This window comes from Alosa alosa, chromosome 9 (genome assembly GCF_017589495.1).
Source record: "Alosa alosa isolate M-15738 ecotype Scorff River chromosome 9, AALO_Geno_1.1, whole genome shotgun sequence".
In the NCBI taxonomy this organism is placed as follows: Eukaryota; Metazoa; Chordata; class Actinopteri; order Clupeiformes; family Clupeidae; genus Alosa; species Alosa alosa.
In genome coordinates, this window is record NC_063197.1 from 1,175,116 (window position 1) to 1,190,817 (window position 15,702).

Consider the following 15,702-nt stretch of genomic DNA (forward strand, 5'->3'; position numbering starts at 1 on the left):
TGGATGATGCCATTTAATGATAACATGCACACAGGTGCATCTAAAAAAAAAAATCGACTATCGTGAAAGAGTTAATCTTTCATATTCTAGATTCATTACATAAAGTGAAATATGTCAAGCCATCTTGCTCATGAAAATCTAACACACCCTGTTTGGATTCCCTCAGAGCACTGCAAAAACAGGGCAGCCGTGGCCTACTGGTTAGCACTTCGGACCTGTAACCGGAGGGTTGCCGGTTCGAACCCCAAACAGTAGGAAGTGGCTGAAGTGCCCTTGAGCAAGGCACCTAACCCCTCACTGCTCCCCGAGCGCCGCTGTTGATGCAGGCAGCTCACTGCGCCGGGATTAGTGTGTGCTTCACCTCACTGTGTGTTCACTGTGTGCTGTGTGTGTTTCACTAATTCACAGATTGGGATAAATGCAGAGACCAAATTTCCCTCACGGGATCAAAAGAGTATACTTATACTTAAAAACTGCCTATCTAATAAAATCTAATCAAGTGTTATTAATCTTATATCAAGATCACAAAATCTATTTTGAATTGTTTTCAGTATAGAGAGACTTACCTACTGCCTTCTCCTAAAAGCATTTGGCTTAATTTAATAAGAGTTTGACTTATTTAAGTTAAAAAAAAAAAGTTGGGTCAAGTTTTTTTCTTCTGTTCCAGTAGGAGGCGGTATTCGCTTTATATGCGTAACACGCCAGTAAAAAAAATAAAGAAGAAAACCTACGAGGAAAAGTAATCCGAATGATGGCAGCCAACAAAGCGGTGTCAGTTCTTACCCCAAATGGAAGAAGACAAATTGTGAGAGTGTCGCCAAATACATCTCTTTTGCAGGTGAACTACATATACTCTTAAACGTGATGAATTTACTTTTGCTTTAATTGCCTTTTAAAAGGGGTCAAAGCAGTGATTGTTCACCCCCCTCCCTCATGCTAGCATTTGCTAACGTTTGTTGTTTGTTATCATAGCTCATTTGTCAAGAAATTGTCTGGTGGTAACGTTTTCTGCTAACTTCTTGATAGTTCGCTTGCTAACTTTAGATAGTTTGTCGTAAATGAAAGCCTTCTACTTCCAATGTTAACCTTTGACTGTTTAGGCTAACCTGTAGATTTGTTCAAGGTTCTAGAGGAGGTTTGCATGAAACATGGATTTGATCCGGATGACCACGGATTGAGGTAAACCAATACTTAATCGTTTTTCAAACAAATCGGTTACATGAAGTACACAATTGTTCTTCTGATAAGTTAACATACGCGGTACGAAAAATGATATAGGGAAATAATTTACCATTAATAAATCTAGTTGGGGTTAGTGAAGATGAGTCAAACTGGATGTTAATCTGTTGGGGAATAGCTGTTTTAGCTGGAAACACCAAAAACTCAGTTTCTGAGAGATTAAGCTGAAGGTGTCGATCTTTCATCCAGACTTGAAACCTTAAGGCATGCAGAAATCCGATGGGAAACGCTAGAGTTCTCAGGTAGAAACGATAGAAATATTGATTTTATGTTGGTTTTTCTCTTGTCAATATGTTTGTTCTGACTGTGTGACAATGTGATAGAAACATGGAATAATGGCTACTCCCTCCCCCTCCCTCCCTCCCTCCCGTGCAATTAAAACTCTCCTAAACGCGCATCTCGTCGGTTATTTTATACTTTATTTTGCCTTTGAGTGGGTTGCCAACCCTTGTTGGTAGCAATTGTTTTTGTGTACAGATCTTGGAGCCTAGTCTGCCTTCAGAGACACAGTTTTTTCACGGCCTGCTTATGGGGCAGACAGCTAGCGGATCGTTAAGAAAGAATAGATGAATGTGATAATTTATGTTTGGGCCTTTTTTGGGCCTGAAATCGCTGATACAACCTTTAAATGATACTACGATGGCAGTTGTGATATGTGATATATTTGTCAAACTAGGCTTTCAGCTCAGATGTGTGCGCGTTCTCGTGTTGGGATGATGTTGGCCAATCGTGAAACATGGAAACGCACAAGACCGCCTACTGGTGCTGATCATATAATTAGAATATCATAAAGTTGATTTATTTCAGTAATTCCATTCAAAAAGTGAAACTTGTATAATACATTCATTCCACACAGACTGATATATTTCAAGTGTTTTTCTTTTAATATTGAAGACACCTGGTGCCACACTCTAATCAGCTATTTAACTCAAAACACCTGCAAAGGCCTTTAAATGGTCTCTCAGTCTAGTTCTGTAGGCTACACAATCATGGGGATGACTGCTGACTTGACAGTTGTCCAAAAGACTACCATTGACACCTTGCAAAAAAAGGGCAAGACACAAAAGATCATTGCTAAAGAGGCTGGCTGTTCACAGAGCTCTGTGTCCAATTATATTAATAGAGAGGCGAAGGGAAGGCAGTGTTTCCCACATAATTTAATTCTATTTGTGGTGGTAGGTTTGCAGAATTAACTTGAATGCAAATGTTTTTAACAAATTAGGGCAGCACAATTTTAGCCTTCTAGTTGTCTTCTATGCCTTGCAGGTTTGTTAATGTTGTCTTTAAACATGCATGTAGGTTCGTTGAGAGACAAAGAAACAAGGAGAGGCTTTACAAAGGTGCACATAGCTCTGCAATGAAAGAAGTCTATTCAATTGAAATAGTACAACCTGGAAAATCATTGTGTGGTGGTCAATGTTGATATTGTGGTGGGCTGCCACAAATAAGTCAATATATGGGAAACACTGGAAGGAAAAGATGTGGTAGGAAAAACTGTACTAAGCAATATGGGATAACCGACAGGGTCGGTCGGGTTACGGCAAACGAAAATATTTTTAAGGATGGCCTCGGTTCCAAATGTTCCGATCCATCGGAATCCTACACATCCAAACGTTAACGATTCCACTAACGATTCCAATACAAAGCTTTGTTTTAAAAATGTTTTACTTTTTTAGAAATTTTATTTTATATGAAGTATTCAACTTCTGTATTGTTGTTACACACTTGATATTCATTCTCTAAAACCACTTTAAATTAGACATTAAAAGCCAACAACTCTCAAAGCCATCCTATAAGTGTTCAGCAAATGGTACAGGAATCGATATGGGAATTGATAAGGAATCGCATCGACAAGCAGAATCGGCAATGGCATCGATATCGATAATTTCTTAATGATGCCCATCCCTAGTCAGTGATTTTTTTTTTTTTGGGGTCCCATGTCATCTGCTGGTGTTGGTCCACTGTGTTTTCTGAGGTCCAGGGTCAACGCGGCCATCTACCAGGAAGTTTTAGAGCACTTCATGCTTCCTGCTGCTGACCATTTTTATGGAGATGCAGATTTCATTTTCCAACAGGACTTGCCACCTGCACACAGTGCCAAAGTTACCAGTACCTGGTTTAAGGACCATGGTATCCCGGTTCTTAATTGGCCAGCAAACTCGCCTGACCTTAACCCCATAGAAAATCTATGGGGTATTGTGAAGAGGAAGATGCGATAGGCCAGACCCAACAATGCAGAAGAGCTGAAGGCCACTAAGTGATTTGAATTGAATATCAGAGCAACCGGGGCTCTCATAACACCCGAGCAGTGCCACAGACTGATCGACTCCATGCCATGCCGCATTGCTGCAGTAATTCAGGCAAAAAGAGCCCCATCTAAGTATTGAGTGCTGTACATGCTCATACTTTTCAGTTGGCCAACATTTCTAAAAAAAAACTTTTTTTGTATTGGTCTTAAGTAATATTCAAATTTTCTGAGATACTGAATTTGGGATTTTCATTAGTTGTCAGTTATAATCATCAAAATTAAAAGAAATAAACATTTGAAATATATCAGTCTGTATGTAATGAATGAATATACAGTGAAGCTATATATATATATATATATATATATATATATGTATATATGTTTCACTTTTTGAATGGAATTACTGACATGAATCAACTTTTTGATGATATTCTAATTATATGACCAGCACCTATTAAAATACAATTACTTCCGCATTTATGAGCGATAGCGTAATCTACACTGCGGTCATTTTTAGTGTCTAGCATATAACATCAAAGAAATCGATTGTCATCAGATGTTGTATGCACGTCCATAGTGGCATATTTACACTGTTAAAGCGCCTGTGAGATCCAAAATGTTTGTAGAGGCGGAGCTCCACCTGTAAGATATATGACAGAATCCTACACGTGAGAACTTTGTTTTTCAAGATAATTGATTGGTCAGTGGTCGGTAGTTTTACATGATTTGAGCTATAACTTAGCACATAACCTGCTCCCGACCAGGTTTGGTTGGCAACATAAAACACCATGGTGATACAGCGACGCTAAAAACAGAACCACTTTCGTGTCACATCATATCCTGGCTTTGAGCGCAACATACCTCGCTAACCCACTAATCGAGATTCGTAGTATTTATATAGCCCACATGTCTCCACAATGATTGTATACCGCAACTTTTTATCACCAATTTGGGTTTTGAGATTATTTGCCTTCAAGAATCAGGATCACACTGGCCGTGTGCTCACTTTTTATGGATTTAGGTGTGTACTCTTGGGCCACTCTCAAAATGTTGATATTGTCAATATTCAATATTATTTATGTGTATTTATAATGTTCAAAATGTCAATGAATTTAGAATGGAACCTTAAATTCAACTGTATGCTCAATTATTTACAATATAACTGAATAATAAATATATTTAATGAGTGAAATAGACACTAAATAGCCTAGAATAATTTAGTAACAGAACGTTGTACACTAATCTACACTATTTTAGTCTTGCTGTGGGACAGTGTGAGACAAGACATATAGCAAATTTAATATATTATTGTATATCATCATTAACAGTTACTATGTTTATTATAGTGGAACAATGAAATACAATAGATGTTTTAGAACTTTTGATATTTATTGCACCTCAACAGGCCGCAATAACGGCAGCATAGTCATATCCGTCTCCTTTGTAAGCGGAGCTCACGTTAGCCGCACCTGGGTTCGGGCTGCTATCAAACCCAGTGTTCTGGCCACTTGTTTTGTAGAAGCGTGTGACAATGAGGTGCTTCTTGAGATTATAATTGCTTACAACTGACATGGAGAAACACCTTGCTCCTGGGCTTAATGTATGTGTGTTTGTGTGTGAACATCCTTTGTGTGTGAACAACTTTGCCTCTGGTTGGCTTACTATGAAAATTTTCTCTATCATAGTCAATCATCATCACTTATGCGGTTGTCTTGCCCCCTGCAAAAAACTTTGCAGCTCCTGTGGCTGAGATCCTGGTCGGATGAAAACCGCTTCAATGAGCTCAATTAGTAACCAGTCACATTTTATTGTTAGTAACGGTAAGGGCGTTGTCATGATGGAAACAGTAATTAGTTAAAGGAGAATTCCGGTGTGATATTGACCTAAAGTGTATTGAAACATGATACCGAGTGTGAACGTGATGTCTCATAGCCCATCTCGCTTGTCCCCTGCACTCCAAAATCTGGCTAGTTAGCCGATGCTACCAACAGCTTTTTCAATAGTGGTGCTTCGCATCGGCTAGCCATGCAAATAAATCACTGTTTTACACCCATTTACTTGAGGCTCAATGTATCTCCACACTTCATTGGTAGACTTCGAGGGCCCTGACATTTAAAACGAGAGACATTGAGAACTTTGAAAAGCACTGGTAGTTTACTTACGAGACGATTTATACAGACAGTGTTTCACAAAGTTTAAGCGCTTGCAGCCATCTTGAATTTAGTCACGATAAGTCGAGCAACGAGTAAGAATGAACAGGTATGATAAGGGATCAGATTCCAAAAATAATTCAGTGGAAATGCATGGATTCCAGTTTCTTCCAGTAGCAGCAACTGGAATGAAATAACTTACGTGTGAGAGGAAGAACACACGAACCATCCTCTTCTCCACAAATGCCTTAACAAAGTTTTCTGGTCTTTTGTAAAAGTTATTGTGCCGTCAACATCTCCTACAACATTCATTAGTGAAATCTAAGAGATACGTAGTAGGGTAGGCTATTAGGAAAAAAAAACTGATCCTATATCCGCTCCGTTTTTAAAAATAAAAACACTGATACAGTATGCTACAAACATGTTATAAACAGCTGGGAAAGGCTGTCGCAAATCCCTCAAACAGGTGGTCAATCAGAGATTTTAAACGTATGAGGGAACAACATGTCGCAATGCAACACGCTGTTTTCCCTTGATGAAAGTGAAACCATGAGTTCCCTCATCTCAACTTTGGCCAAAGTTTTCAGTGATAAAACCTCATTGAAATAATATGCATTTTCCATATGGGGTCTTTGAAGCCATCTGTCTCCTTCTAGCCACAGCGTTTTTGTTGTAAACATAATCAACCTAAGCATGCTTAGAAGACGTGATCGACTAAGTGCTGTTGCTCACCTGTCAATCATCGCAAAGCCGATTTGATTGGTCCGCCAGATTTGGGGCGAGCATAGTTGCTCCAGAACAACAGAACAATGCCAGACCGAACTTCCCGACCTCAAATGTTGTGGGCGGGACTAAGTTCGGCTGGCACCCAGGCTAGGTGACATGAAGTAATGAAAATTCAGTTTTCATAAATCACAAGTTGGTCAAGCTGGTTTTTTTTTTTCAGAAGGGAGAGTGGGCTATATACGAGTAACAATATCGAACAACAATAGTCATAGAGTGAGCTAATCTAGAGCGTGCTCAATAGAATAATAACCTGCGTATTTTCGCATGCGTCAATATCCCCCTCGCCCAAGTTTAATTGTGAAACTCACAAGCACACAAAAAAGAACTGCATAATGACAAGCTGGGAAGCATCCTTTAAGTATAAGTATATATATACTCTTTTGATCCCGTGAGGGAAATTCTCTGCATTTATCCCAATCCGTGAATTAGTGAAACACACTCAGCACACAGTGAACACAGTGAGGTGAAGCTTACACTAATCCCGGCGCAGTGAGCTGCCTGCTACAACAGCGGCGCTCGGGGATTAGTGAGGGGTTATGTGCCTTGCAGACTGTGAAGACTGTGCATATGTTTGTCTCTTTGTGTGTGTATAACACATCTGTGATAATAGTTCACTTGAAAATACGCATGCTATTCTATGCATTCCATATCACTGTTGTGCTGTGATTTGGATTCTGATCATTTCTTTGCAGGTCTAACATAGAGCACTGTACCATTTCTTGTATTGAGGCGGCCTGTTTTCTCACATTATTTTGTCCAGGTTTCAAAGGAACTTACTGGATCTATCTCTGCAATGGCGCTTTGCCAGTCTACCAAATAATGCCAAGCTGGAAGTAGTGCCAAGTAATAGGCGCCAGACAGTAACGGATAACACGGTGAGTGAAGAGTGTAATTGTGCAAATGTTGAACCTTTTGGTGCTTGTCCATTCTAATGTTGTTGAAATGTTTATGATTGCCTAAACTTATAATTTGTCAACTGTTAGAGCTCATTTCTCAAAACATCCTCATAGAGCTGATGTAGACTGTAACTCTGATTGGTTTAAGGGTTTATCTTGCATTTCTCTTAGATAATTGAAGTTATGTCATTACTTTTTTTTTAATCAATTTGCACTTGATGTGGAAGACTGGAAACAATCTGCACTTTGTTGACCTTTCATCAACAAGAAATCCCAATTGTATAAACTGAGGTAAAACAAAAAAAAAAGTAGATTCTACTCATGAATTGTTCAGTTAAAGTAAGTGATTTTAAACCAATAGACTTGTTGTCACGTTCCAAAAAGATCACCTTACACTGTAAAATTCTGCACTGTAGAATATGCAATATATGGGGCCAGGGTTATATCCAGGAAAACCAAACACCCTGCACATAGAACACTAAAGGCCTACCGCAGTTAGTCGACATAACTGACACTGATAACTCGTCGTCAACATTTTTAATCAACACAGCATTTTATCAATCCCTTGAGAATTTTGCAATTGGAACAATCCCGCAAATTCATCTCCAGTACCCTTGCGACAACCATTGCAACCACTTACATAATGTCAAAATAGAAACCACCATTGCAACCAACATGATTTACTTAGCAACCACCATATGTACCCAAGCAACCATCACAATTACCTTAGTAATATTATAAACCTCTTTCCATTCAACTTTCTCTCCATCTTGTCTCCATGTAATGTTAGCAAGTTCTTGGTCTTACTCTAAAACAGGGATGGGCGACTGGCGGGCCGCATGCGGCCCTCCTCCTCACTCAGTGCGGCCCGCGGATCAATTTTGAAATGTCATTAAAATGTTCGTTTCACATGGTTTTTACCACATCTGAACATCCTTATTGTAATGCTACGGTCCACCGATAGGGGCGCTTCCTATATAATTTTGTTTTAGGAGTTTAGTTGTAGGAGTTTAAAATTCACTTGACTGCATACTGTATGCAGCATTGGTGTTTGAGTTATTAGCGTTTTCCATTACTACTTGCTTGAGTGGTTGTAGTTAGCCCTACCTGTTTTTTCAATACCCATTTTTTAATTTCCCGATTGGTCATGGAAATTCAGGATTTTTGTCAGGGAAAAAAGGTTTATTGTGAATGTGTAATATGTTTTAGTTTATTTCAAGTTCATTGGTGAATAGAAGCAATATTAAATATGCATTTGAGTATAGAACATATTAAATTAATGCATGTTGGTTTAATAAACCATACAGACATAGGCTACTGTATATATTTACTGATTCCTGATATCCCAGTGGTGGACGTGCGCGGTCACATCTGGCCCTCTGACAGCGACAAGAACATTTTGTGGCCCTCTCTATCATCAAAGTTGCCCATCCCTGCTCTAAAATGTTCAGATGTATTATATATATATTATTTTATTTCCACTACCAGTTTGGATTGTTTCTGTATGCATTTGCAAGCTATGTACTTAATTAGATAAAGTTTGTTGCACTGGTCAGGTGATGGACTGCGACAGAGCATGAGAACATCAACAAGGAAGAGGACTAATTTTAGAGTTAATTGCATGTTATTTATCTACACTGGTGAATTGACTGAGGTAAGAATACTTTAAGTTGGCAATGATAATTGTTTTCTTGGATAGTATTTGTGAGAGACAAATTTAGTGCGAACATAAATGACACTGAGGAATGTGCTTCTTACATCCCATGTCTGAAATCAAATTGAAATAAAGTGCCTTGCATTAGTTCTGTCAGTTCTCTTTTAGTCAAGTTCACTTAACGTTAACCAACGGCAAGTCCTCTCATCCCCACATGACATCATCGATCTGAAACAATCTCCAATCACCTGCCTTAGAGAATTAGAGAAATTGTTGTGGGCACATAAACATCTGCTGTCACTACATGCAATACATTTGCCTTGTGTTCAGAAGAACAAGTATGCTGAGGGAGGGGCCCCCCTCCATAGTCGAAACCACACAGAGGGCTAGAGCAATAGTGTATTTGGACTGGTGCGCTGAAAACAATTGTGACTCACCAATGTGTTTCATCAATCAGCTCAACCTTAGGTCCCTCAATCCCAACCTGGTGTCTCTTGACCTTCCCTCCTCTCTATCCAGCTCCAGTGAGGAAGCAGTTTTTGAACGATCTTGCCCTTCTCAACACAGGACAGTCTCTTTTAAATGCTCCACCCCCAGGTCCACAGAGAAACTGTGCTCTCTAAAGACTGCTGACTGGCGCTTGTCACTGAAATCTGCCCACTCTAATTGCTACTCTACAATCATTGATGACCATAGAAACAACTCCAAAGTACTTTTTTCTACACTCAGATCTTTACTGAGTCCAGTCACCTGCCTGCCTAGCCATATCCCCCCTGATAACTTCATGAACGACCGGCCTCTTCCACACACAAAGCCTGACTGTGTTCAGAGCATTGAGCCAGGTGCCAGCTGTCTCTTGAATCGCCACTTGAATTTTGGACACCTGAGCATGTTAATCCTGCTCGACACAGTCCACCACACCATCCATCTGCAATGACTAAAAAGCTTTGCTGGACTCACTGGCTCTGCCCTTACATCGTTCAAGTGCTATATCACCTACTGCCTACAGTTTACCACCATTACCATCCAGTCCCTTCCATCCACTGTCCTCAATGGTGTCCCTCAAGGGTCAGTCCTTGGCCCTCTCCTATTTTCCATTTACATGCTCCCCCTTGGCCATATCATCCAATCCTATGGCCTCAGTTTTGATACTCTGATCTACATCTGCACAAAATCAGACACTTCCGCAGCACTGAAACCCCTTAAAAGCTGGATGCACAGTAGCCTTCTAAAACTCAACTCCGACAAAACTGAGATCATCGTCATTTGTTCAAAGTGTCATACCAGAAACCTCAAGAACTTCTGCCTCACCACTGATGACACGACAGTCACAGCGTCCCCCTATGTCAAAAGCCTAGGTGTTCTCTTAGACTCCACCTCTCATTTGAGTCTCACATCAACAAAACCCGGCAATCATCCTTCTTCCATGTCAAAAACACAGCATGGATCCACCCACTCCTCTCCCACTCGATGAGGGCGTAATACACGTCCCGCCTGGACTACAGCAATGCCCACTTCAGTGATCTCCCTCACACCTGCTCAAAAGACTACAACATAGCAAAATTTGGCCTCTTTATTGCTCAACTCCACCCCGTCCTGCAATCACATTACCCCAGTGTTACAAGACCTGGGGTAAAGTGAAGCCAGGAGGCTCCCTGTCCTGCAGAGGATGGACTTCAAAGTCCTTCTTGAAGGCCCTACATTGCTCTGCCTCCGCTTACTTGGCTGAACTCCTTCAACCATACCGTCCTACACGCTCTCTTCATTCTTCTCATCTGGCCTCCTCACTATCCCCAAACTGGTCTCCATTCCATGGGTGATGGAGCTTTTTCCTATATAGCCTATATTCATTATTTTTAGTTGAGTTGAAAATAAGGAACTTTTCATATTGAGAAATATTGCATGTGCAAAATGTGCATGTGCAAAATGTTGTGTAGGCCTACATCACATTTCAATGAAGTGCTAACAGAAATAGCCTAGTCCATTAACTATGTTCAGTTCATTTCTAACAGTGTAGGAGAGTGTAAACAATGTTTAGCTCGTAGATTATAGTTTAAACTTGAAGTACTTCGGTGATATTTTAATTCTATGACGACTGAGCGGACACCAGTGCTGACATGAGTGCACTGTCTCTTGCCACGCACATTATCGCCGACGTTTTTAACTGGCAAACACTGGATGAACAATGGATTTTATAGAGCTGCGCCGACAAAATAGAACTGAATCGTAATTTATAAAGCAGTGGCGGCAAAGTGCGGTGCTGGTGTGTGGAGCTGTATTGAGAACAACGGAATCTAATGTAATTGAATGTCGAAAGTGGAGTCTGCCGCACTCATTTCGGCACCGGTATCCACAGCGCTTTAAAGCACCATTCAGCCGGCTGAGAGTTCAGACCTGCGTTGGTGTTTTATCTCCATGACTACAGGAGGAGGAGGGCTAGGCAGGAAGCTCCGCTGTAGAACCTTTGCCGGGAAGTGTCTGTGGCAGTTTGAGGACATTAGAAATGGTGCGTCAAAGGGTGAAAATAGTAGCAGCCAAAGAGGATGGTTGATAACAGAACAAGTGACGTCGTAAAATAAAAAAAAATATTTGGTGGCATGCGATGTAAAAAAAATAACGCATTATTCTTGGTCCTCGATCGCAGCGTGATTAACGTGTTAACGCTGAAAGCCCTAATTTTGAGTGATGGCAGTATGATGCTTTGGGCAATTTTCTGCTCGGAAACCTTGGGTCCTGCCATTCATGTGGATGTTCCTTTGACACGTACCACCTATCTAAGCATCGTTACATACCATGTGCACCCTTTCATGGAAACAGTATCCCTTGATTAGCCTGGCGGGCCATCCCATATCATTGAAATGTGTAGTCTGGAATCGAACCATTCACCTCGCTTAATCCAAGGGGCGGGCAGAGAATTGTCTTTCAAACTGCCTAGGCATGCAATAGGCCAGGGCTACGACCATATCCGTATTCGGTCAGCAAAACGGCAAATACATCCTTCTTTGAAAGGAATGACTTAAGTGCATTGTGTTGCTCAACTTTCAAAGAAAAGCACAAGTCCAACGCCAACGCCGATTCAAACAACCGCTCTTCTACGCCATAGCCACCTTCCTTGTTGTTCACCGTCGCAGGACTGTTGTTATCCTGTTAAGCCCACCTTAAGACTCTCTAACAAAATAGAGTGCTGTGATTGGATGACATCCACGCCGTCAGCCAATAGAAATCCCTATGGTTTGATACTAGACGTACAGGCTGAGCAAATTAATTTGCCACCGCTAGGGTGTGTCTATAGATTTCTAGGCTATCCCTTGATGGCAATGGCCTCTTGCAGCAGGATAATGTGCCCTACCACAAAGCAAGTGGAATGGTTTGAGGATCACAACCAGTTCAAGGTGACAACTTGGGCTCAAAGTTCTCAATCCAATCCAGCATCTGTTGGATGCTGGACCAGGGGTCTCAAACCTTTTTTCCTCCGAGCGCTACTTTGACAAAAGGGACATGGCCTAGAGCCTTTTTCCCTCCGAAAACTACTTTGACAAAATGGACATGGCCGATAGCGCTTATGTTATTTATTTATTTTTCTCTTTTTATCCTATCTTTTTATCTTCATCAAACAAAGGCTCTTCCACTGGCTGGTTGAGGCCATTACTCAAGTGTGCGAAGCCTCAGGTGTGATATAGTGTAAGCCACACAAAAAGTTCCCTAAGACGGGTGATTGGAGATTGGTTTCGATGACTTCATGCTGGGATGACTTCCCATTGGTTAATGTCTCATGTTCTCCTTCAGAGAACCAAGGCTATATTCATAACCATATGTTTTTCACTACTAATATTGATATCAACAAGCTAGCATAATGTTATTAAGGCAGTAGCATAAGTAGGAAGGGCAGTAGCGAAGTCTAACAAATTTGTGCGATGTGTATCTTTCCCATTTGTAACTTGAAATGGAGTGTGGTTATTTTTTACGCCTCAGGGCTAGATGTATAAAGAAAGCGCTAATATCGTATGCACACCACAAGCGCAGTTAAATGGAGTTAACTGATGGTGACATTCAAAAGAATAAAAAGTTTAGTGATCATGCATGATAATAAGGTGGCAACAAGCAGCGACATACAGAGTAGCCTAGTGGGTCTACTTTACTTAAAAAAAATAAAAAAGTACTCAAACTATTTACTGCATGTAGACTATTACCGACTTATACCCTAGCAGATTGGAAAGTGGATGACATGAAAGTGAAAATACAACATTAGAAAGGCAAACACAAGTTAAGGTTGCTTTTAACATAGTACAATGAAGGAAATCTAATTCTCTGATATTGATTTTGTTGTCTTTGAAAGTTTCTGTAATTGACGCATTCAACCACAATCTGGATTACACCTGTTTTTAAAAGGCAGAAGTTTTTCAGTGCAAAACAGTGTGTGCTGTTTTCATACATATTGCAGAATACCTAATCAATCACTATCAACACTTCTCCTCCCATATGTTTGCGTGAAACTCCCACTTTTACCTCACCCTCCCATAAATGCATATGCATCAGTAAGAAAAGTGCAGATAGCCATTCCGCGCTCCAGTGGCACGCAAAATGTGCTTTTGATCCACGTGCGATCAGTTTTCTACATAAACAGTCAGAAACGGGTGGTAATTTGGTGGCAATTTTTAGTACATCTAGGCCTCAGTGTTTAGTTTTGGAAAACCTTTTCTGAAATGGCCTCATTGCCTTTTGTGAAGTAGTTGGTTCACTATGTAGTTACACTTGTAAATCTCTTAGTTGAATGACTATTTTGCTAAACTCCGTGTATAAGTGGCCACTAAGACCCGAACTACTGATCTACTTGATGCAGTATTTTAAATTTACAGTGGGTCGTAGGCGGATTTGTGCATCTTGTGCATATTGTTTCAGTGTGGCCTGAAATATTTTTTTGTTTATCTTTCTCCTTGATGCCAGTCAGGCATTCAAATTCTCCCTTCAATATGGCAAATGATGCAGTAGACCAGACAGAGAGGAAGAACACCTTATGGACCTGCTGAGTGACCCGGAGGGTGAGATTGCCCGCTGATGGCAAAGGTAAGAAAATTCCATGACTTCCTGGTCTGAATCGTCAAATCAGCGGGCGAGTTCGATCAGCGCTGCGCAGATCTGGCTAGACGTAAGGTATGTTTGTATTCAGCCAGATCTGCTAGCGCTGCAAGGTCGAGCACACCCGCTGATTTGACGATACCGGACCAGGAAGCCATGGAATTTTCTTCCTACAGATACAGGTCTTGTTATAACCTCTCTGTACACTTTCAAAGTTTACAATACTTTGATTTGTCTAATACTCAGTCAAAAGTCGTTAACTACCGTTAATAGACCCCAAGTTGTTTTTACTCTGTAGTTACAGTTGAATTCAATATGAGTTTGACTTATTTTAAGGAGGCTTATCGAGACAAATTTACTTAACGCACTGGCAGCCAAATTTGCTTGTTTTCACAGATGAGATGTCTAAGAATAAGTCAAACTCTTAAAGTAAGTCAAATGATTTTAAGAGAAAGCACCTGGTAATACTGTCTGTTTATACTGAATACTGATTATTTGATCTTGATATGAGATTAATAACACTTGGTTAGTTTGTATTAGATTTTTTATTTATATGCTACACTGCAAAAAATGAATTCTAACCAAGTGTTATTAATCTTATAATAAGATCAAAAAATCTATTCGGTATTGTTTTTAGTATGAAACGACTTACCTAGTGCCCTCTCGAAAGATCATTTTGACTTAATTTAGGAAGACTTTGACTTATTTTAAGGAGTCTTATCAAGACAAATTTACTTAACGCACTGGCAGACAAATTTGCTTGTTTTTAGGACAAATTTGCTTAACGCACTGGCAGAAATATTTGCTTGTTTTCAGGATGAGATGTCTTAAAATAAGTCAAACTTTTCTTAAATTAAGTCAAATGATTTCATGAGAAAGCGCTAGGTAAGTCTCTTTATACTGAAAACAATACAAACCAGTTATTTTTATCTTGATATAAGACTAATAATCTTGGTTAGATTTTATTAGATAAGCAGTTTTGGTAACACTTTATTTTAATGTGTCGCTGTTACAGTGTACCTACCTAATTAGGTACAGTGGTACAACCTGTGTAACAACATGTACGGTCATTGTACTTGCATTATGTATTTGTGGGTACCTACATATAGTTGTTTTTCTGATAGTTTTCATCAGAGGCAAAGAACTGACCTGAGACCTGCTGGATGGGGTAAATCTGGTCATGGTAGATTTGATATACAAAGCATTCTTAGCTCCAGTCAAGGCCTCGTCGTCTTCAGTACATGTAACAGCTGTGCTGCTATAACCTTGTTACTCTTTGATACAGTTGAATAAACCTATTAAGTGTACCAGTTAATTACTTACATGTACATATGACATGTATTTTATGTCTTCGATGTCTTGGAACAGGTCTACTAATTCACTACATAGTACATATATCAACTGTGTTGGTACACACTTATTGCTCTTTGATACAGTGGCATAAACCCATTAAAATGAAGTGTACCAGTTAAGTACTTACTATTACATGTATGTTGTGTCATTGGTGTCTTGGAACAGGTCTGCCATTACCCTACATACTGTAGTACATGTATCAACTGTGTTGGTACACATTTATTACTCTTTTGATACAGTGGAATAAACCCATTAAAATAAAGTGTACCAGTTAAGTACTTACATCTACATATATACATC

General features: G+C 40.0%; 1 protein-coding gene across 4 annotated transcripts in view; it reads left to right on the forward strand.

Moving 5' to 3' along the window:
* Positions 1-619: 619 nt before the first annotated feature.
* Positions 620-15,702, forward strand: part of aspscr1 (ASPSCR1 tether for SLC2A4, UBX domain containing) — an 87,468-nt gene continuing 72,385 nt past the window's right edge. The window contains exons 1-3 of one of the 4 annotated variants that reach the window (XM_048252426.1): positions 620-838; positions 1,124-1,179; positions 7,184-7,298. In XM_048252426.1, the coding sequence (XP_048108383.1) occupies positions 749-838; positions 1,124-1,179; positions 7,184-7,298 (261 nt within the window). In that variant the 5' untranslated portion in view covers positions 620-748. Of the gene's footprint in view, positions 839-1,123; positions 1,180-7,183; positions 7,299-8,875; positions 8,974-13,917; positions 14,038-15,702 lie in introns of those variants that run through there. The other 3 variants (XM_048252427.1, XM_048252428.1, XM_048252429.1) reach the window with 3 other exon arrangements.